Source organism: Primulina tabacum, chromosome 12 (assembly GCF_025594145.1).
Source record: "Primulina tabacum isolate GXHZ01 chromosome 12, ASM2559414v2, whole genome shotgun sequence".
Taxonomy (NCBI): Eukaryota; Viridiplantae; Streptophyta; class Magnoliopsida; order Lamiales; family Gesneriaceae; genus Primulina; species Primulina tabacum.
Window position 1 is genome coordinate 1,492,626 of NC_134561.1, and position 21,878 is coordinate 1,514,503.

A 21,878-nucleotide genomic window follows, 5' to 3' on the forward strand; every position below is an offset into this window, starting at 1 on the left:
AAAAATAACTGAGTTAGTACAATTATCATCGATTATATTTTTCTATAATTTTATCAACGACAAATACTCGATTTTACATAATTAAACAGATTAATAGATAAAAAAAATTTCAAATAATTTTGGGCAACAATATATATCATTAATGCACGACAGCTTTCAAATAATTTTGTTTCCTCAGAATTTGGGACCATACACACGAGAATAGGATACTAGCTAATCGTGCATCTTTGTAATAATTAATAATAATTATATATTCTCAAATGAAATAAACTACCATATATTATACACAAATTCGAATTTTTTTAACACCATATTCTAATATTCTTAATGATTAATAGAATTTTTTTACTAAAAAAAAATTGATAGGTGTCACAAATTAACTATAATTCGTACAACTCGATACTTTATTATTTTCAAGAATTATTAATAATGGTATATATTTTTTAATTTAATATAAAAATATAATATGAAATGGAACCATATTCCATTGAGACCCAAAAAGGATGGAGGACAGAAGTCATTTGAATTCAAAGGTTCTCTTTTAAAGAGAATAATTTGTGGTTATTTATTTATTTTTTTGTCTGTTTGTGTGTTCATAAATAGCTTAAATAGTGTCACACAATGCTTAAAAATATATATTCTTTCAAGTATTTTTCATATCTTTGGTGAATTTTGGCCAAGGTACTCTTTGATCAAGGGGACATATACATGTGATAATGACGTTAAGAACCCTTTATCTCGTCTAAGTTGTCGAAGTTATGTTCTATTAAAACGCAAAGTTATATTGAGAAAACACAACTTCGACGATTTAGACGAGATAAAGGTTTTTTTACTGACGAAAATCAAAGTTACAAGATTATGATCCAAGTTTGACAAGTTAGACGACAAAAATAGAAAACATGACAATTTACAAAACCAATATATTTGATAATTTTCCTCTAGTCCGTGAAATATTTCTCCATTTCATAGCTAAAAGAGTGTTGCTAGATTCATTTTTTTGATAATTAAAATTTTATTTACATGTTATTTAGATTTGAGAAGATGATCATTTGTGTCCGTTCATATTTTATTATTCGAGTTTCACATTATTTGTTTTGTCAATTTTTTTTAATTATCATTTTATCCCTAAATCGGGTCATTTCCACAAAAGATATACGTCACTTATGTTATATTTGGATTGATGAATTTCAAGTTCATCCAATAATGTAGACATTTGAAATTCATTCTATTTCGTGTAACTAATGTATAAAAAAGTGAAATATTTATTTAAGATGTCATCTATTATTTTATTATGAACAATAAAACTATAATCGAAATCAATGGTTTTCAAACCCATATATCAAAATGCATCACAAAGTATTTTGAAATTACAAAGTAAAACATTCGGTTTTACACACACACATCAATTTGTAAGAGTTTATCGAGCCTTGAAAACTTTAGTAAATAAAAGTCAAAATCAATTGAAATGAGGAAAAACAAGAGAAGAAAATTAAAGAAAAGTCTACAATTACACTGTCTTTTACACCTATCACCGTTATTACACATTCACAAAAAAATAAAAGAATAAGTCTCTTGTGAGATGGTTTCACGAATATTTATTTATGAGACGGCTCAACCCTACCGATATTCACAATAAAAAGTAATACTCTTAGCATAAAAAGTAATACGTTTTCATTGATTACCAAAATAAGAGACCCGTCTCACACAAGTTTTTGCCAAAATTAAAATGTCAAAAACTTGGGTCTCACGAGTCGTATTTTGTGAGACAGATCTCTTATTTAGGTCATTCATAAAAAAATATTACTTTTTATGCTAAAAATATTACTTTTTATTGTGAATATCGATATGATTGACTCGTCTCACAGATAAAGATTCGTGAGACCGTCTCATAAGAGACCTACTCAAATAAAATGCTCTTTTGCATATTATCTTCCCAATCCTTTATAAATTAATAATAATTTATGTATATTCACTTTCTACAAAATTTGGTGAATCTCAAATCAAATTATAATATCAAATCAAATTTCCCAATATAAGGAATGAGAGTGAAGGTGAAATTTAATTATGGTAATCACGACCAAATTTCTTGAAACTATAAAATATATAATAAACAAAGTCAATTTCACACACTTTGCATGCAATCATATTTTATGATAAAATTGTTCAATTTTTATATATATAATTTCCAATTTCAGTTTTTAATATTATATTTTTCAATTTTCGACCATTTTAGCCATATCCAAATTATCAACATGACATTTACACGTCAATGGTATGTCAGAGTCTCGCAGACGTTACATAAAAAAATTATAAAAATAACAATAATAATGGACTAAAATCGAATTTTGATAACATAAAAAAAATAAAATAATAATGCAATTATATATATATTATGACAAAAAGTTTGACTAATTATTGACAGTCATTTTCGGCCACGTTGTGCCTGTTATTGCATGCCTCTCTTCTTATTTAAACCCCTACCTGCCATTTCATATTCACCTGCAAAACTTGCATATTAAACGAAAAAATCCGTTTGGGTTTTTGCCAAAAAAGCGAGAACAGTGCGTGTTTCTTGAATTAGTCAAGAAACTCGGCCTCGGGACATTTCAGATTCATGCAATATTATTTCCTCAACCAAACAATAACTTTTCTGTTACTGAATATCATTTGATACATATTTTGTATATCTTTTCTGGGTTTTTGATTTGGAGGAAAAAAAATCCCGAAAAATTAAAGATGGTGAGTGATTCAATAATGCAGCACCACCAAGTCGTTGATCTCTCCTTCAGTGTCTCTGGCGGCTCCAAGAGTTTTGATGATGATGGACGACTTAAACGAACTGGTATATTATCTTTATCTATATATCAATATTGATATATATATATATATGTGTGTGTGTGTGTGTGTTCGTGTGTATTAATGCTATTAATTTTTTGTTTCTCTTTTGAAAATAATGGATTTCTTGATTTGTGTGTGTGTTTCTTGGATAGGTACCGTGTGTACCGCGAGTGCTCACATTATCACGGCGGTGATTGGATCGGGTGTGCTGTCCTTGGCTTGGGCCACGGCCCAGCTGGGATGGGTCGCGGGGCCAACTATGTTGTTCCTGTTCTCTTTTGTGACATATTACACTTCTAACCTCCTGGCGTCGTGTTACCGGACCGGCGACCCGGACACCGGCAAGAGGAACTACACTTACATGGATGCTGTTCGGTCAAATCTAGGTTAGCTTTCTAATCTTTGTGAAGTTGAAGGTTGTGGGATTTATGTGTGATGTCTTTTTTTCTTTGACCGGTAATCACAGCCGCTGTTTTCCGGTGCGCACGCACAGCTTAACGCAGAGATTGTGATGTTTTCTTGAATTTGTTTCAGGTGGTTTTCAGGTGAAAGTCTGTGGGGCAATCCAGTATTTGAATCTTTTTGGAGTTGCCATTGGTTACACCATTGCTTCTTCCATTAGCATGATGTAAGTATAGATTTACTTGTACGTATATATTTCATAAAAGAAGATGGTTTGTCTGTGGTGGGGTTGGTCATGTTAATGGGATTTGGGATTAGTATGGTTGAAAACATGTAAAATTTTGATTAATGGAACAATGGTGAAACAGGGCAATCAAGAGGTCTAATTGCTTCCACTCCAAAGGACACGACAGTCCTTGCAAAATCTCAAGCAATCCATACATGATTGCTTTCGGTGTGATCGAAATAGTCTTCTCTCAAATCCCCGATTTCGATCAAATATGGTGGCTTTCGATCGTTGCTGCTATCATGTCCTTCACTTACTCCACCATCGGTCTTGGCCTTGGCATTGCAAGAGTTGCTGGTGAAAAGATGGAGCTCTTTTAGCTTTCAAGTTCTTGTTTACAAGGACTAGATTTTCTTGATTTTGAACTGGTTTTAATAGTATATTTTTTTCGGGTTTTTCTTGACAGAAAGTGGGAAAATCATGGGAAGCTTAACTGGTATTAAAATCGGGACAGGTTTGGGAGAAGTGACTGAAACTGATAAGATTTGGAGAAGCTTTCAAGCTCTCGGAGCTATAGCTTTTGCCTATTCTTACTCCCTTATTCTGATTGAAATTCAGGTATAATTCCAAATTCTTTTGCAATATATGTTGGAAGGATGAAACTATTGATGACTGAGTTGTCTAAAATCTAAACAAATTTAAAGTTCTTTTCTTGATTTATTTCATTTAAATGACAGGACACAATCAAATCTCCCCCATCAGAATACAAAACAATGAAGAAAGCCACTCTAATCAGTGTGGCAGTAACAACTCTTTTCTACATGTTCTGTGGCTGCTTCGGCTATGCAGCATTTGGTGATCTTTCACCAGGAAACTTGCTCACCGGGTTCGGCTTCTACAACCCCTTCTGGCTTCTCGACATAGCGAATTTAGCCATTGTGATCCATCTAATAGGGGCCTACCAAGTCTACTGCCAACCACTTTTTGCTTTTATTGAGAAAACAGCAGTTGAATGGTTCCCTGATAGCCCATTCTTCGCTAAAGAAATCCCGATACCAATCCCAGGGTACAAACCATACAAGCTCAATCTATTCAGGCTCGTCTGGAGGACTATTTTCGTGATCATTACGACCGTGATATCTATGATCATGCCATTCTTCAACGACGTTGTTGGGATTCTCGGCTCGTTTGGATTCTGGCCGTTGACCGTCTATTATCCTGTGGAGATGTATATAGCGCAAAAGAGGATCCCCAAGTGGAGCACAAGATGGATAAGCCTTCAGATCCTGAGTATGGCTTGTTTGGTTATATCTGTCGCTGCTGCTGCTGGTTCTTTTGTTGGTGTTGCTGCTGATCTCAAGGTTTACAAGCCATTTCAAAGTTGACATATATATATATATATATATGTCTATATATTGTAAGGGTTAAGGTTTCCATTTTAGTTGTGTTTATATAATAAGCCCAAAGGGTTGTGTATTTACTTATGGAAATCAAGAATCCATGTTTTTAGTTTTCAATTGAGAAGCATGCAATTTGCTTTGCTTATTTCTCATTTTGAAACAGTGGAGTACTTCTTCAAAAGTCAATTTTAGAGCATTGGTTTATACTAAGGCAAAATCTTTCAGTGACACTATCTAACGAGTTAGTTTTGTGAGACGGATCTCTTATCCGTCCAATCCATGAAAAAATATTAATTTTCACTTTCGTTATAGATCTGGTAGACTCGTTTCAAAAATATAAATTCACGAGAAACTTATCGTTATTCATGCTGCCTACAACTCTCTTATCAACTAAAAACTTGTCTTCGACCACTATGGCTAGTGGCATTTTATTCTCTCAAAAGTTAGAATATCTCGGTTCGAGATTCTCCCATCCTCTATAAAATGGGAACACATTTTGTTGCTTACATTTAAATAGTTGCATTATGGACTATTCATTTTAATTTCCCATTATTTTAGAAGTGCCACTATCTTGAAATTCACATATTCACCATCAAATGTGTGTTTTTCTCCGGCAACACACTTAGTGAATCAAGGGCTAGAAATATTATTGTCCCATCATTTCATATACTCAAATGTATAACATAATTTATAGTTTAGAGGTTTGTATTGGTTCTAGAATTTTAATAACTTTTATAGAGTTTAAAAGTCTAGAGGTATTCAATATATACTTTTATATACTCTATAAAAGTTTAGTGCTATTCAGTGTAAACTTTTGTAGAATTTTAAAAAGTCAGGTGATATTCAAACTTGACTTTTAAAAGCTCTACAAAATTTTATAGTAATTGAAAATGTCAATAGACTTCTAATGACTCCATGTAATTCTATTAAGTACACGAATTATAGACTAAGATACAACAATAAAATGTCAAAAAAAAAATTTGATTCAATCTAAAGATTTGGATATACATTTAATTGAGAAATCTCTCAAACTCACATACTCAATACAAATACTAAAATTTTCATTTTTTTCTCATCTATTTATTTTTCCTTTTATTTGTAATTTTTAAAAACATATTTTTTTATTGTTAACAATAATTTAAAATCTAAATTATTAACATCGTTCATTTTATTTTTGGAGTTTCAGTCACAAAACCTCATAAAATTTAAAATTATTTTTATTAAATTTTTTTAAAAATAATTACACTACATAATAAAAAAATTATAATATTTTTTTGATCTATAAATTAAAAATAATAATTATTTTGTAAGTAAAATTTAATTTTTTTTATTAATTATTATATAGCATTTGATGTTTAATTATTTTCTATAATTTTAGTCAATCTATATCTTAATTTTGACTATCACTCAAAATTCTTGCATATGATAAAAATAACACATATATAAAAATAACACATATATAAAAATAACATTAATAAATTAAATATATTAAAATTTTATAAAATTACTCTAATTACAAATATTTTAACATATTTATTATTTATTTTCAAATAAAAATAATTGTTTTTTTATTTGACATATTGTTTATATATTACAATACTATTTATATTTTTGTAGTTTTCAAATATTATGTATATTATTCATTAGTTAATTAACTTTACAAATATGATTTGATAGGTAAATATTTTTTAGTTGATGTTGGATATCCAAATCGACGTTAATTCTTGGCTCTTTTTCGAAGTGTGTGTTATCATTTTTAGGAATTCACAGGTCAATGTCGTCATCCTGAAGATGCTAAAGAGGTTTTCAGTCTTCGTCATGCTTCTTTAAAGAATGCTATTGAGCGGACATTTGATATATTTAAATCACGATTTAAAATATTCAAGCCGACTCCTCCATTTTCACATACGACTCAAACAAAGCTTGTATTGGCTTGTGCTGGATTGCACAATTTTCTTCGAAAAGAGTGTCGATTTGATAAATTTCAAATTAAACCAGATAATGAACTCAATTATCTTCATCGACACAAGTTTATAAAAGTGTCAATTTTGATCAGTTATTTTATACTCAAGAACAACAACAAGCAAATGCTAATACATGGAAGGATACCACAACCAATGGAATGTGGAGCGATGTTGATCAAATTGAAAATATTGAATAGATTTTTTAATAAATGATTACTCATTATTATGATTGTTCCTTTAATAAAATATTATTATGAAGTTATAAAAATATTGTTCAATAATATGTTGAATTGAGTTAAAAAATGAAATTTTGATTTCAATAAATTGGATAGTTCATTTATCAATTTTCCCAAATTAAATTGATTTAATTTTTAATTAAGTAAAATTCATTTACATTCATAAATAAAATAATAATTTAAAATTGAAGATGTTATCTATATCCAATAATTATTTAAAAAAATTAATAAAAAATAAATAACAATTATAAATTACAAAATTCACATAATTCTATGAAAAGGTTTACAAAAGTTTACAAAAATCTTGAAAAAAAGTCTACAAGATTTATGAAATTTGTTTGACAATTCTATGAGATTCTATAAAAATCAATAAAAATCTACAAACTCCATGAAAGTCTATAATTTAAAAAAACTCTTTAAAAGTATAGATGAATACATCTCCCTTAGTTTAGATTTTGGCACATTATCACTCGACTCTAGTCCTCTTCATCTTCATCTCTCTTCGATTATTAATTCTGACTTTCTTTTTGTATCGTGAAGTCTAACGACTGTGATTTAAGTCGTGATATAAAAATTTACATTTTATTTGAAATTGGGATCAATTCACATTGAAGTGATAGTGATGATAATGTGATATGAACAATTCTTGGAAGTATAATACTTTGCTATGAACCACCTTTTTTCTATATATATAACCAAAAAAAAAAAACATTCGTACATATATTAGTAGGTCTCTTGTGAGACGGTTATCGGTAAGATGAATAAACACTGCTTATATTTACAATAATAAGCAATACTTTCAATATAAAAAGTCATATTTTTTCATGAATGACTCAAATAAAATATATGTTTCACAAAATTTAATTTTGAAACGTCTCATAAAAGTTTTTGTGTGTGTGTGTATACACGTGGTAGGATAGATGAATGGAGGGTTTGAAGGAGAATCCAAGAAACCGATGACCAATAATTAAAGCCAATTCATGATAAGAAAGTGATTTAGCTTTACAATTTTGAATAATCTTTGAAAATATATCTTTTTATTTGATGTTACAAAAAGTATAGAGTGATCAATTTTATAAACACAAAACAAAATTTTTGTGGGTATCACGATTTAATTTTGTAAAAAATTTGTGAGACAAATCTTCTATTTTTGGTCACTCATAAAAATATATTATTTTTATGCCGAAATTATTACTTATTATTGTAAATATAAGTATAGATTGACCTGTTTTAATGATAAAGATTCGTGAGATCTTCTCACAAAAACCTGTCAATTTATAATCCATTAAAATTTTGACATAAATAATAATATCGCAAAAACAATTCCAAACCAATAGATAATATGAATGAGTTTGGATACAACAATTATAGCTTAATTAATTTTTATTTTGTCAAACTCTAATTTTGAAGTACAAATGGTGTAGTTGAAAATGTACACTAGTGTGACAAAAATTAAGTATAATAAAATTAATTAACTCATGAGTGGTAAATGAGATTGATGTGTGTACAATATAATAGATATATAGAATACAAATACATACTTGAGGAAAAAAAGAAATAAATCAACTCAAAACTCAAAATACTCCTTTTAAGTATTACATAAATATAAATAGAATTATAAAATAAATAAACAATACTCTCGATGCGGTTTTATTTTTTTAAAAAAATCAACAAATTACTATTAAAAAACATCGGTATCTCGTAGAGATGAGATCTCAGGTCTTTTGGTTAATAATTAACATTCCACACTGGTGTATTAGTCAAATTGTAATAACATACATAAAATTTGGGACAAAATGATTGTGAGATGATCCAATGAATCTTGGAGAATTCCGTCATAAGATCGTGGCGATAGTTGCCGTGGCGCGGCGGTCATACTGAAAAGCGCTTGTAGCAGATTCAAATATAATTACTTTGTATTATTTCCAATTTTGTGCGTCATGTCTAAATGTTTGGACATGATTGGACTTTTTACAATTTTTTTTCCCAATCCTACCACTTTATTATATGTGTTTTTTAGGACAAAGATTATGTAATCGAACTCATACCTTAAATTCCTCAAAGGGAACTTCTGTTGGTTCTTTGGAAACGACTTTATTATATTATCTTTTAGTAACAAATTTATTTCCATCTTATCTATTATCTTCTATCATTTCAATTCAAAAATTTATTATATCATTTTATCTTAAAAATTGATAAATTTCATTTTTAAATTAAAAAAAAAACATTTTCAAATCGATCTTCGTGTCTGAAAACCTATATGATGTAGGATTTGGATCCTCTGTTGTGGCTGAACCTGTGTTGTACTCTTTTTAGAAGTTGATCATCTCGTTACGTCCGACAATTTTTCTAATTTATCTGACACCATGTGAGGTCCATCAGATGATCAATTGATCATTTCGTATAAAAAATACACAATGCCATGTACAGTGTTTTCAACCACATCAGAGTATCTAATATTATAGAACATTATTTTGTCAAACAATAAATCTCATGTCCCCACGTGAGAAAAGTCTCACATCGTTACGCATCCTCCAATCAAATCCGATTGAAACCTAAAGTCGCTAATAGTTTAAAACAACTTTATAGACTCCTAACACGATTTTAGTTCAAAAGTACAACCGCAAAACAGAGGGATTCTTTTACCACGTTTAAACCACTGTAACTGTCAAGTTCTCCGCCACCTCTTTAGAATCATCGCTTTCGGTTTCTCCGACGTGGTACTCAGGGAGGAGGAGCGCCGCCGCCTCCGTGGATATATACTTCGATGGAGACTTCAATTGGTGGTTCGAGCAGTCATCAGTATTCAGCCTCATTCGTCGCTTCGCAGCGAGAAGTCACATACAGGTTCCATCTTCCTTGGGTCTTAAATCCTGCTGTTTGTTGATTGATTTGTGTTACTGAATTTCATGTTGGGCAAAGATTTAATTTGATTACGTTTGTTGATTAAGTGGAAAAGTTGTCTCAAAATTTATTCTTCATGTCTGATATTCAGTAATTTTTTCTCGATTTCTCCGGAAAAAAATACAGGCTATGCATTGCATTATAAGAGAGAATTGTTCCAGGGGTTTTCTGATTTTAATGAATGAATTTCTGTAGTGTAAAGTTGCAGATGTTGCACAATTTATTCTTGCTGTGATTGCAGAAAATTTTCCCCCATTGTTTGTTTTTTCAGGTTGTTTTATCTGGAGAAAGAGTAGGTGTAGGGCAGTGTTAAAAACTATAAATTTTTGATTAAGAAACAGTGTAATTATAGTAATGGTCGTTCATGTTTGATTATCTAGTGCTCTATTATATAGACTTGAGTTTTTTCCTTACATCCAAACTTAAGATATTACCTAGTGTGAGCAATTCAATAAGACGCCCACCTCGACTTGTGGCGGGAGTGTAGGTGCCAGGACGCATGCACTTTGTGAGCTTCCACCGAATTTCAGCCGAAGTGACTCTTACTAGGGGCTCAATGAAGGTGCCCCCGTTATCAGAAACAACCCAGAGCAATTCAGTTGTTTCTTTAAATCTTGTTTGGTGTGGGATAGGAAAGCCTCTGCTTCCAGTAAATCCAGTGCTAGGATTTGCATAAAAATGCTTATTCTCTATAATTTTCTTTTTCTTATTTTCTTTTGTATGCAATCATATGAAATCAGTTCGACCTAATGTAATAGTGGTAAAGTCTTTTTGGATGGTAAATAAATAAATTTATTATGCTCGTAGATCATCTGGTTTTTGTACCGTTGGCCTTAGCTTTCAAAGTATCATTCTAAACGAGTATCGTGGTAATAACAATATAATTACATGTCTTGAGTTTTTTATAATATTGGGCGGTGAAAAATATTTGGTGTGAAAGTCCATATAATTTATTCCTGTATCAATTTGTTGCTGTTGGTTTAGAAGATTTCCTCATGGGTCGTGATCTTAACTTTTATTCAAGTGCAAGTTTCTTTTCAAAAGCATTTTGAGTCTCCTCCTTTATTGACCTGTCCTCCTTCCGAATTCCTGGATTCGTCCTTGACTGATGCCTATAACTATTCAAGCTAATATGATAAATTTGTGCAGCTGTGGTTCTTGTGGATACGATCTAAACTTGAATTCGTCGAGTCGGAATACATCAACCATTGGATCCAAATATGGTAAATCTATGAAAAAGGGGATTATTTCCTTCTTCTCCATCGATGACAGCAGATTCAATCAGGTTGAAGAATTCAGCTGTGTCCCTTATTTCATTTCTAAGCATTCTTGGGGTCTTTTACGCAAAAAAACTAAACTTTCCTGCCGAAAATGTGGGAACTATATCGGAATCGCCACCGACTTTAATGCATCTTCTCCTCGCCTTATAACGAATGGGTCAGATTCGCCCTCTAGCAGTGAAATCTCGGATCTGAGAAAGTACGACATCAGAATTCGCTCTTTGCAACCTTCATCAGCTGATGTGGGCACTCCTTTCATGTCGTGATGTTTATACACATAAAGCGTACGAATTTATGTATTTTATTTCCGTTTCAAGTTCTCTAGGCGACGATGAGCTACTCGAACTAGTCACGAGCGTAGTTTTGCTCGATGTTTGTCGATATTTATCATGTATTTTTATCATTATCTCACATATAGAGAATTCTGAATATATATATATATGTTCCATTGTTTTGAGCTTGAATATTGGGAGATTCATTTTCTTGCTGCAGTTAACATGTCATTATTCTCAATTGGGAAATTTGAAACTTAAAATTCTAAAAAAAAAAATTGTTTTTGATTGTTCTTTTGGTCAACATAAGATTTGAAGAAGTAGAAAACTTCTAATAATTTCTTTAGAAATAATTGAATGCATTATTGCATGTTAACAGAAATATTTTAAAAGTCTTGATTGAGGTGACGATTTGTTTTACTTCTATTATAGAAAAAATGATCATTGGAATTTGCTAATAATTGTCCATTGTTGGTCAAAATAATGACATGACAACTCGTTATTTTAGGAAAATTTCAATAGGGTGATTAAATTATTTTTTGGTCCGAAGATCAAAATTAACAAAATAATAATAAAAATTCAATAATGATATCAGTCATTTAATTATATATATATATTGATCAGAAATACTAAAATAGATCTTTGTGACATAATTACGATACTATAATTGATCCGACGAAAGATACGATACTAAAAATCACAAACCTCAACTAAAATTAAAATTGCGTGTGTCGTAATTTTAACATAATCGTTAGATTCTTTTATATAAAAAGTTATTTGCCACAAATATATATATATATATATATATATATATATATATATATATCAAAATTGATAAATGGTACATAATCTCTGGATTTACAATTTCATTGATTAATTTTGTTCAATAACCTCTGGATTTACATAATTTAATTTACTTTTATGAACTTGTGCGTTGCAGCTTTTGGTTTCCTATTAGTAATTTTTTTATTTTTTTTACGTAAAACAAGTTTTTGGTTTGAAATTGTTTTTAATTTTCATTTTTTTTTTTTGCAAATTCTCATTATTAACAATTAATATTAAATAAAATTTTATTTTAAAAGAACATAGAATATCACAAGGTTTTTTTGTATTAGGACGAGGAAAATATCGGTTTAATCGAAATAACTTACTGAACGGAATTAAATCGGAATCTAGGTTCTGCTAAATTGGTAGATTGATTCTTAAAAAAAAAATCGATTAAATCAGTTCGATTTTAAATTTTAAAAACCATTTAAATATTACAATTAACATGGAATAGGGTTTTAAATTTTAAAAACCATTTTTGTATAAAAAAAAATTGTATAATGAAATAGTTTTGCACATGTTGTGACAAAATCAATGTGCAACATTTTCTTGATTCTTTTGGTGGATAAGAGGGGAATGCATATACAATTTACCTTTTCTTCCATCAAATTATGCACATATCTGATTGAATGACTTTTAAGTTATTTTTGAATGGATGAATTTATTCGACGAGTAGGTCTCTTGTAAGACGATCTCACGAATCTTTATCTGTGAGACGAGTCAATCCTACCGATATTAACAATAAAACGTAATATTTTTTCATGGATGACCCAAATAAGAGATCTGTCTCACAAGATACGACCCGTGAGACCGTCTCACACAATTTTTCGTTCTATTTGATTTATAGCTCAAATTCATCATTCGTGTTCAACGACAAAAAAAATAATAAAATAAATAAATAAATAAATCTTTTGACAACTAAATTATTTACTTGCTTGTTCTTACATTCCGATCTTAAATCTTCAGGTCCGTCTTTGGTTCTCGGACTAATCTCTTGTCCGACTTCATGGATCCGATTCGGAGATGGATTAAACATGATGGATACCGATATCTTATATTGCATATCTTGTCATTTTGGAGGTCACAAGATCACACTTTTTTCAATATCATCCCAACATGGAGGTCCTTGAATAATTTTCATATTGATGAGTAGAGCCAACGGAGGCGACTACAAAAAAGAGTAGAGCCAACGGAGGCGACTAAAAAAAAACAAAAACAAAAACAAAAACAAAAACAAAAGAACTCTTTTGTCGCAAAAACTTACGTGAGACGATTTCATGAATCAATTTTGTGAGACATATATTTTATTTTGATAACTCATTAAAAATATTACTTTTTATGTCAAATATGAACAAGATTGACTCGATCTCACAAAAAAGAAATCTATGAGATCGTCTTAAGATAAACTTGTATGCACATGCATATATGCTATTGTAGAGTTGGGGAAAAAATTATGTCTTGTCAAAATATAAAACCAACCCTTTTGAGAAGAGATTACTATTATTTTCCTTAAAGACAACAAGTGGAAAATTTATATAAACTTGGGCTATAATTGAGCAATGACCATCTCCTTTTCACATGTATAAACAAGATTATTCCAATTTTTTGTTCAATAATTCAATTTTATTATGCATCATTGTTTCATGATATTTGACTCAAGTCATACAAAAATGATTAGAGTTATAAATCATAATGTAATCTATACATATGGATTTATAATCCATATATTATACATAATTCATTATCTCATCACGTAAACTAAGATTTATTTAAGTGTATACATAAAAAGCATGTTAGTGATATTTATAAATACTTAGACAAAAGTACCCCTTTACATTTTTTCATAAAAATTATAATAAATAATAAAAGTCTATAATAATAAATTGTGTTGAAAATAAGAGTTGAAATTATTGAATATTGAAAATAAGAGTTGTAAATATTGAAAATTAGTGTGTGATGATGTATTTATTTTTGGATTATTTTCAAAAAATTCTATAAATAGGTCTCTCAATTTGTGAAGAAAAAACTATAATTGAGTGGAGAAAATTTTTATAAAATGTGTAATTTAATATATTTTATGACTTTGAGATTTTTACTTTTTATCGTAAATTTTTACTTTTAAAAAAATTACTTAAATTTGTTTACAAATATGATATAATCTTTCCTAAATTATCTCATTTTCTACATTCATAAAAATTAGACTATATAAACTTATCTTAATTAAATTTATTCTTCTTATAATAAGCAATTAAATCATATAAAATCATGTTGGAATTTATTTTATGCTAATATATCAATTAATGAAATATATTTTGAAAAAAGAAGTTCCAAACGGATTGCTAATGTAAATCTTAAATGATAAAAAGATTTATATTTACAATGGAAAAAATCATCTCAAGTTATTGCTACAATTTTTATTTTTATTTTTTACTTTTTTGGGAAAAAAATATTGATGTAGATTTAAAAAATAAATTGGCCAATATATAACATTTTCACTTTATTCACAAAAATAAGTAAGCTAAAAATGTCTTTTTTGCCCTTTATTCATTTGGTACTTTTTCTTAGCCTTCTAATCCATCCAAATCTTGCTCTTGAGCCCTCTACCTTTCTTCTCTTGAATCTACTTTCCTTCTTGGACTTCTTCAATCTAAAAAAATCGAAGAACCGACCAATCCGCCTTCGCCACCTTGGCACGCCGCATGGCTTCAAGCGTTCCAACACGCTCTTCTTGATTTTCTTGACCTTGTTCCCTTTGGCATGAGTCCAAGATTCGCCCCATCGCGAATTGAGGGGTATTTTGGGGATTTTCTCTTTATCCTATAAAGCCACACCATTGGCTTCAAACTTGATGGATATGAATGAGTCTGAGAATGAACATATTTAATTAAAATTGCTATCACACAAATGAATGAAAAATTAGTAAATGTATTTGAATTATGTGCTCTAATGTCACTCTCTTAATACTATCATCAAATAAATTCATGTTATAACATATCCAAATCATAGCCAATTTTTTTGATATTTTCTCCAGTAAGATAAGATATTTTCGACTCGAAAATTTCCTTCCATTATTGTGTTATATTAATATAATCACGGGCACCAAAAATAAAATTCATCTTCAACTCACAAACTTTAAACTTCACTCTACATCGAATATCATAAAATCACAAAAAACAATCCCACGGTCTTCTGTTTAGGTCGTCCATGAAAATATATTATTTTTTAAGTAAATATGAGTAGATTTAATTTCTAAAAATATACATTAATGTTTTATTCTCTATAAATCAAATCAAAAACAAATTTACTAATATATATATCTTATATTATTTTTGCATTTGAGTAATTGGATTAAGTAATATTATACTTCAACAATTTACATGAAATAAAATCAAATAAATCACTTAATTACTATAATTCACATCTTTAAATTTCAATCTGAAATTTACATCACAATATGATAAATTGATGAAGTAGTGATGAAAAAGTTATACATATAATAAGAAAGAAGGAGTCGATCACTTATAGCTAATTCGATATCAAAATTTCAAGTTTGGGACGAAATTTTCGAGTCGAAATGGATTTAAAAAAATCAAGAAGAAGAAATTAATGGTGCTGGAATGATCACCTTCTTGACTGGAGAGAGACGAAGAACATCCATTGGAGTCCTCAGATTTCTTCTGCTGCTTGAAAATCTCCACTCGATTGAAGAATCTCGTGAGTGAGAAAACCTTCTTCAAACTGCAGAAAGTGTGGTGAAAATGGTGCTTCGTTCTCTCCTGACTCGAAGCTATGGCGGAGAGCCTCTCATGCAAGCAGAAAGCGCATACCCCGATCACCATCTCTCTCGGATGGAAGTAACAGCAGACCCTCTCCCCGCCATTGTCGTCTTCTTCTTCTCTCCAATCTCTCATTTTCTTCGATTTTTGTGAGAGTGCGTTTGGAGAGAAACAGGAGAAATATTATGGTGTTGGATTATATATATATAGTTGCAGGAGAAAATATATTTAACTGAATGAATATGAGGGCGGCCACGTTAGCGATGTAAACGAATCAAACTAAATGAAATATTTATTATTTGGTGTAACTTAATATTATTTGATTTTTTCTCTCGAGCTCAAGTAATCGATAATGATAAGATATGAGAGTCGAGGCTCGACTCTAGAGTGAATCAAGTTACTCGGACACGACTCGAGCTAGATTAGAATTGAGATTTGTTGGAACTTTGGTTAATGGCTTGACTTGATTATAATATGCTCATATGCATGTTACAATCATAAATATGAAATTTTGAATGTTCTTTAAATCCAAATTGGCAAATTAATTTTAAATTTTATGGCTCAAACTTTAGAATATGAGAATGTTTAAATCATAAATATGAAATTTTGAATGTTCTATATATCCAAAATGGCAAATTGATTTTAATTTTATAGCTCAAACTTTAGAATGGAAAAAAAGAAATAAGGAAACAAATCAAATCCCAAATCATATAAATTCCAAAAACATGCAAAGAGAAGATTTCGAGTCTTTTATATAGAATGAACTATAATAATATCAACATCGAGAACTCATAACTCATATAAGACTGGTCTCACGGGTCATGGGTCGTATTTTGTGAGACAGATATCTTATTTGGTTCATCCATAAAAAAATATTACTTTTTATGATAAGACTGTCACGGGTTCTGAATCCGTGACAGACTGTCACGGGTTCTTTGAATCCGTGTCCAATCCGTGTGTTTTCCGTGTGTATTCCCCTATAAATAAAAATGTTCCTCACTTCAAATTGTACACTTTCCTTCTTTCCTTTCGTCGTCCGAAAATATTTCTTCTCCGTAATAATTCTCTCGCATTCATCCGATTCATATGCGCAGAATTCATCTTTTCTAATTCGATATTGTGTTAATATTATTTGTTGATTTTATCATCCTTTTCATTTGAAGATATATAAAGAGGTAATGCTTAATTTCGTTGATAATATTATAATTATATATTAAAAATTAATATTTTTTTGTGTAATTTTTTTGATAATACTTGTCATTTATTTCAGATATTACACCGTCCGTTGATATTATTACAAGTTCCGTATAATTACGTCGGAGAAGGTAATTTAAGTAATTCTTTTAATATTTTGTTTGTATTATTTATATTATATTAATGTAATTATAATTTTGTTCATTAACATTAGATAATTAAGTATAATTTAGTTAACTATTATATTTTTAATATTAATCGTAATATTAAAAAATAGTAGGAATATTAAAAAAATAATAAATATGATATTGTGTTTTTTGAAATATTTGAAGGTTAATATTTTTAATTTAATTAAATTAATTTAATAGAAGAATGAGTTAATATTATTGTACTTAATACTAATGAAATTATAAAGTATTTTGTTATGTTTTTTTCAAAAATTTATATATGAAATAGTGTTTAGTTACTCTTTAACTTTGGGCACTTTAATATAATTTATATAATATTATAAAAAATTTTATGTTGATGCAAAGTAATATAAGAAATTGATATAATGTTTGTAGGTTTTTTTTTACCAAAATATTTTAAAATAAAATTTGTTTCCTAGATTTTTGTACTAGTTTTACAAAGTTTTACAATTTGCTACATTTTTAAATTGATTTTATTAATTTTTAATATTTTTTAAAAAAAACCCTATTCTTCTCCTGATGATAAAATTTTAAAAAAAAAATTAGGGATAAGATTTGGTTGCGTAAAAACAAAGATTCAAACCTGACATTAACCCATCGGGCATAGGTCAACCGTGGATCCGATGAGATTCTAATAGATATTGCCAGTTCACTTCTCATATTTCATCTTTAGTGTATTTATTTATATTTTAAATTTTATTTTTTAATATAAAAATAGGGATAGCGAATTTTTTTATAACATTGTGATATATAATAACCAAGTTTATTAAGAAATTATTATTTGGAAACTTTTATTTTATTTTTATTTAAACTTTAAAATCATATGGCTATGTGAGCAAATCCATCAATTATATATTAAATTTAAGAGAAACTGTTTTTTTTTTTTTTTATAATGTAATTTTGTCATTTTGCGTTTCTCGTCATCTATGTCATCAAATTTTAATTTTAGTAAAATATTTTTGAATTTTTGGAAATTTAAGTTATTTTTTTATTATGAGTATTGACATATCATTATACACGCTAGCACCATATCAACACTGCATTAGTTCCACGTCAATGCCCAGTCGAGAAAAAAAAAATTGCGAAAAACATAAAAATAACGACTAAAACTGAAATTTGACAACACACAAGATCAAAATAGCAAATAAGCAAACTTATAAAAAAACAATTTTCCCTAAGATCATTAAAAAACCCAAATTTGAAGATTATGTAATTGTTTTTAAAAACATATAATTAATCGAAATGTTTTTGTAACAAAGTTTATTTTTTTATATTAATTTATTAAAGTTCACTTAAGGTGCTGAAGTTTGCTAAATTAGACTTTTTTATATGAAAATGTTTGTAGGTGTTTTTTTACCAAAATATTTTAAAATAAAATTTGCATTTTGTTTCAACTTTTCATTCTTTCAGCATCCTCGTAAATCGCTGTTTCAATTCAGTACTTCACGTTTTTTACAACAAATTTCCACACACACACATGGAATCTATTAAATAATCTTTAGTTTTCAGCATTTAAACGAAACAACTAAGGCCTCAGACGATCGAAGTTGGAGTACAAATTTTCATTCCAATCACAACTTTTACAAGAAATGTCATGAAACATATTTAATCATCCAAAGGATTCATATGATATATACATATTGATATCAATTTCAAAGAGATCATAGCGTTTATGTACAAGTATCAGACACGGGAAGCACGAGAATCTACACAAACAGTTTGTAGACGCCGACGTTTTCAGAGGGCTTTCATGACCAGCTTGCTTGAATGATGAACCCCGGTCGCAGCAAGCTTCAAAATGGCACGGCCATGGTACAAACTGTAAAGTGAAGGCACAAGTACATAAAAAAGACAGTCAGACTGTAACACATAATGCACCAAGAAACGGAGATGATCAGGTGTTGACAGGGATAAAAAAAATCTCCAACTTTCAGATCATATTTCAATCGTGTCAAAACAGGAACTTATGGAGCAAATGCATTAAGAAGCATCTATATGTACAGCCATTTTGGTTTCGGTAGTTGCCATTCAGACATTACCTCGCCAGAGCTAGTCCCCACGTGGCTAAGGTATAAAACATCATTCCTGCATGCCAAATGTTCAGCATCTTCTCAAGTGTACTAATGCCTCCCATTGCTTTCATTAAGGCTGCAAGTTAAAGGGTGTCCATGAGATATGGAACTTGCCACATAATATACAATCAATAAAAGCCGTTTGGCATTAGATAAATACCAACTTGTTTGAGGTATAGCCTATAGGGCATCCATAATATTTGTTTCCTAGATTGTGTACGAGAAAAAAACAAAGAACCCTCAAAGTTTCCTTACTACAAACTTGAATGCAAAGAGTACCTTTCTGAAGCTCTTGAGGAGTCAGATTCTGCATGAGAAAGATGTTATAAATTGTTAGTTCAACTGAGAGAAACGGACGGTAGCCAGATAGGAGTAGATCAAAACCTGGATCATGTCACATACCTGAGTTTTTGGGTTGGCCAAAATACATCTAGCCATAAAATAGGCCACTCCATCCACCACTTGCTCTTCACTTACAATTACATAAGCTTCATTGTCGATTCCACTCTTTTCCTCAATTTTACTTGGGATCATTTCTCCGGAAACCCACACCCACCAACTTGGCTCCTCGCTATCGACATTGACCAAAACTTCTACTTTCTCCAAATCTGCACCTGATCACATTTCTCGAAGGAAAAGTACAGACCACTATAATTAGGCAATCCAAACCTGTTTTGAGCAGTATCTAGATCCATCACCATTTAACGGTAATGCTGATAACACTCATTTAATATGAATCATGATAGCAAATTTGCAAAGTCCAAAGGCACCAAACATAAAGCCCTGAATTCAAAAACAATAGAACGCTGATTTCTACTCCAAAATAGGATCACAATTGTAAATTTCAAGATTCAGATCTTCAAAATTTTCAAGAGAGCTTTGTTATGTAGAGGATAAATAACAAACAAATTCAAATTCGTTTATGAGAAAATGTATATGCCTAAAACCAAAAATGCCAAAGCTAGAGCAATGAAAAGAAGACCTGATGGATCATCAAATGGAAACTTGCAGGTGGCACCACCATCAAAATTTTCACGGAGGGATTCAAGTTCATTCAGAAATCTTCCATCACTTACGGCAGATAATAGCTTCTCGTGGAGCTGGATTTTTATCAACGAAAACAAGCATCAACTACGATCTCCCCAAAACTTAAAATTCAGACAATAAAATGAAAGTGAAACCATTTTAAACAGCCAAAAAAAAAAAAGTTCGAACCTAAATTCAACTACTTGAAATTAAATATATAACTCGAATCTCCCAAACTTAAAAAACATACATCGGGAGGGCAATTCTGTGACAAGGCAGGTGGAGCCGACATCTCCTGCAGAAGCGTCAGATTCTTCTCGAGCAATAGGCGGAGGCGATGATTTTCAGACCTCAAGGATTCCACTTCTTCTTCAACGACACCGGACGGAGGTTCCGTGTCGTGGTGGCTGTGGCGGTGGCCGCACTCCAAGGCGGACCAGGCCAGGTCGGCTACCTCCAACACCGTCTTCGCCGTCTCAACGGACACGTGGCACGAAACTTTTGCCATCGGAATTTCTTCCCTCGATCGTTGGGTTTGACTAATGGCAATGATTACGAAGATATCTTTCTTATTGGTTACAACATTAAGTTTTAAAATAAGTCGCGTTTGCAAAGTGCGACATTGCTGCAGCTCTTCTATTTACAACATTATTATATTGGAAAAATATTATACAAAATTAGATAGGTTAAATATTCTTAGTATTTCAATAAATAATCAAAATATTTTTGTTATTAATCAGTTATCTTATACTTAAATACACTTCAATTATGCGATGACAAGTACAAAATTTTATGAGTAGGTTTCTTGTGCAACAGTCTCATGAATATTTATTTGTGAGACGATTCAACTCTATCGATATTCACAATAAAAAGTAATACTCTTAGCGTAAAAAATAATAATTTTTCATGGATGACCCAAATAAGAATTTTGTCTCACAAAATATGACCCATGAGATCGTCTCACACAAATTTTTACCAAATTTTATTATGATCTGAGAAGTTATCAAGGAAGAAACAATAATTCGATTTAACATAATTAACCGACCGAATCAAAATAATTCAAAAATTCAATTTTAAATTTGAAAAATATTAATTAAATCGGTTCGGTTTTGATTTTTATCTCAAATATATCAAATTTTGTTCCCCAAATACTCCTTTATATTCCCTAAAAAATTACCCCTGTATTAAAATTTAACATACATATTGTTTACATGTCAAAGATTAGTTACTAAATAATGTAAATCAATCTCAAACTTAGTCAGATGTGATCGTAGA

General features: G+C 30.1%; 3 protein-coding genes and 1 pseudogene across 3 annotated transcripts; 2 read left to right on the forward strand and 2 right to left on the reverse strand.

Moving 5' to 3' along the window:
• The first annotated feature begins 2,487 nt into the window (after positions 1-2,487).
• Positions 2,488-4,988, forward strand: LOC142521146 (amino acid permease 3-like). Its single transcript, XM_075624369.1, has 6 exons — positions 2,488-2,842; positions 2,991-3,224; positions 3,373-3,466; positions 3,609-3,823; positions 3,933-4,084; positions 4,204-4,988. Exons 1-6 carry the CDS (start codon positions 2,737-2,739, stop codon positions 4,849-4,851), a joined length of 1,449 nt encoding a protein of 482 aa, XP_075480484.1. The 5' UTR covers positions 2,488-2,736; the 3' UTR covers positions 4,852-4,988.
• Positions 4,989-9,684: 4,696 nt separating this feature from the next.
• Positions 9,685-11,728, forward strand: LOC142521404 (uncharacterized protein At4g08330, chloroplastic-like). The gene is made up of 2 exons (XM_075624609.1): positions 9,685-9,913; positions 11,120-11,728. Exons 1-2 carry the CDS (start codon positions 9,834-9,836, stop codon positions 11,514-11,516), a joined length of 477 nt encoding a protein of 158 aa, XP_075480724.1. The 5' UTR covers positions 9,685-9,833; the 3' UTR covers positions 11,517-11,728.
• A 3,059-nt stretch (positions 11,729-14,787) lies between these two features.
• LOC142521289 (uncharacterized) lies at positions 14,788-16,310 on the reverse strand (annotated as a pseudogene).
• A 2,734-nt stretch (positions 16,311-19,044) lies between these two features.
• On the reverse strand, positions 19,045-21,160 carry LOC142521168 (uncharacterized). Its single transcript, XM_075624393.1, has 6 exons — positions 20,854-21,160; positions 20,560-20,677; positions 19,980-20,191; positions 19,857-19,884; positions 19,545-19,653; positions 19,045-19,324 (listed from the first exon to the last, which is right to left on the reverse strand). Exons 1-6 carry the CDS (start codon positions 21,109-21,111, stop codon positions 19,243-19,245), a joined length of 807 nt encoding a protein of 268 aa, XP_075480508.1. The 5' UTR covers positions 21,112-21,160; the 3' UTR covers positions 19,045-19,242.
• Between the last annotated feature and the right edge of the window lie 718 nt (positions 21,161-21,878).

Coding starts and splice junctions, on each gene's coding strand:
- LOC142521146 (XM_075624369.1), top strand. CDS start 2,737: ATGGTGAGTGATTCAATAATGCAGCACCACCAAGTCGTTGATCTCTCC. Junction 3,225..3,372: donor TGCTGTTCGGTCAAATCTAG/GTTAGCTTTCTA, acceptor AATTTGTTTCAG/GTGGTTTTCAGGTGAAAGTC. Junction 4,085..4,203: donor TTATTCTGATTGAAATTCAG/GTATAATTCCAA, acceptor TTTAAATGACAG/GACACAATCAAATCTCCCCC.
- LOC142521404 (XM_075624609.1), top strand. CDS start 9,834: ATGGAGACTTCAATTGGTGGTTCGAGCAGTCATCAGTATTCAGCCTCA. Junction 9,914..11,119: donor CAGCGAGAAGTCACATACAG/GTTCCATCTTCC, acceptor AAATTTGTGCAG/CTGTGGTTCTTGTGGATACG.
- LOC142521168 (XM_075624393.1), bottom strand. CDS start 21,111: ATGGCAAAAGTTTCGTGCCACGTGTCCGTTGAGACGGCGAAGACGGTG. Junction 20,192..20,559: donor TCCATTTGATGATCCATCAG/GTCTTCTTTTCA, acceptor AAATGTGATCAG/GTGCAGATTTGGAGAAAGTA. Junction 19,654..19,856: donor TCCTCAAGAGCTTCAGAAAG/GTACTCTTTGCA, acceptor TTTAACTTGCAG/CCTTAATGAAAGCAATGGGA.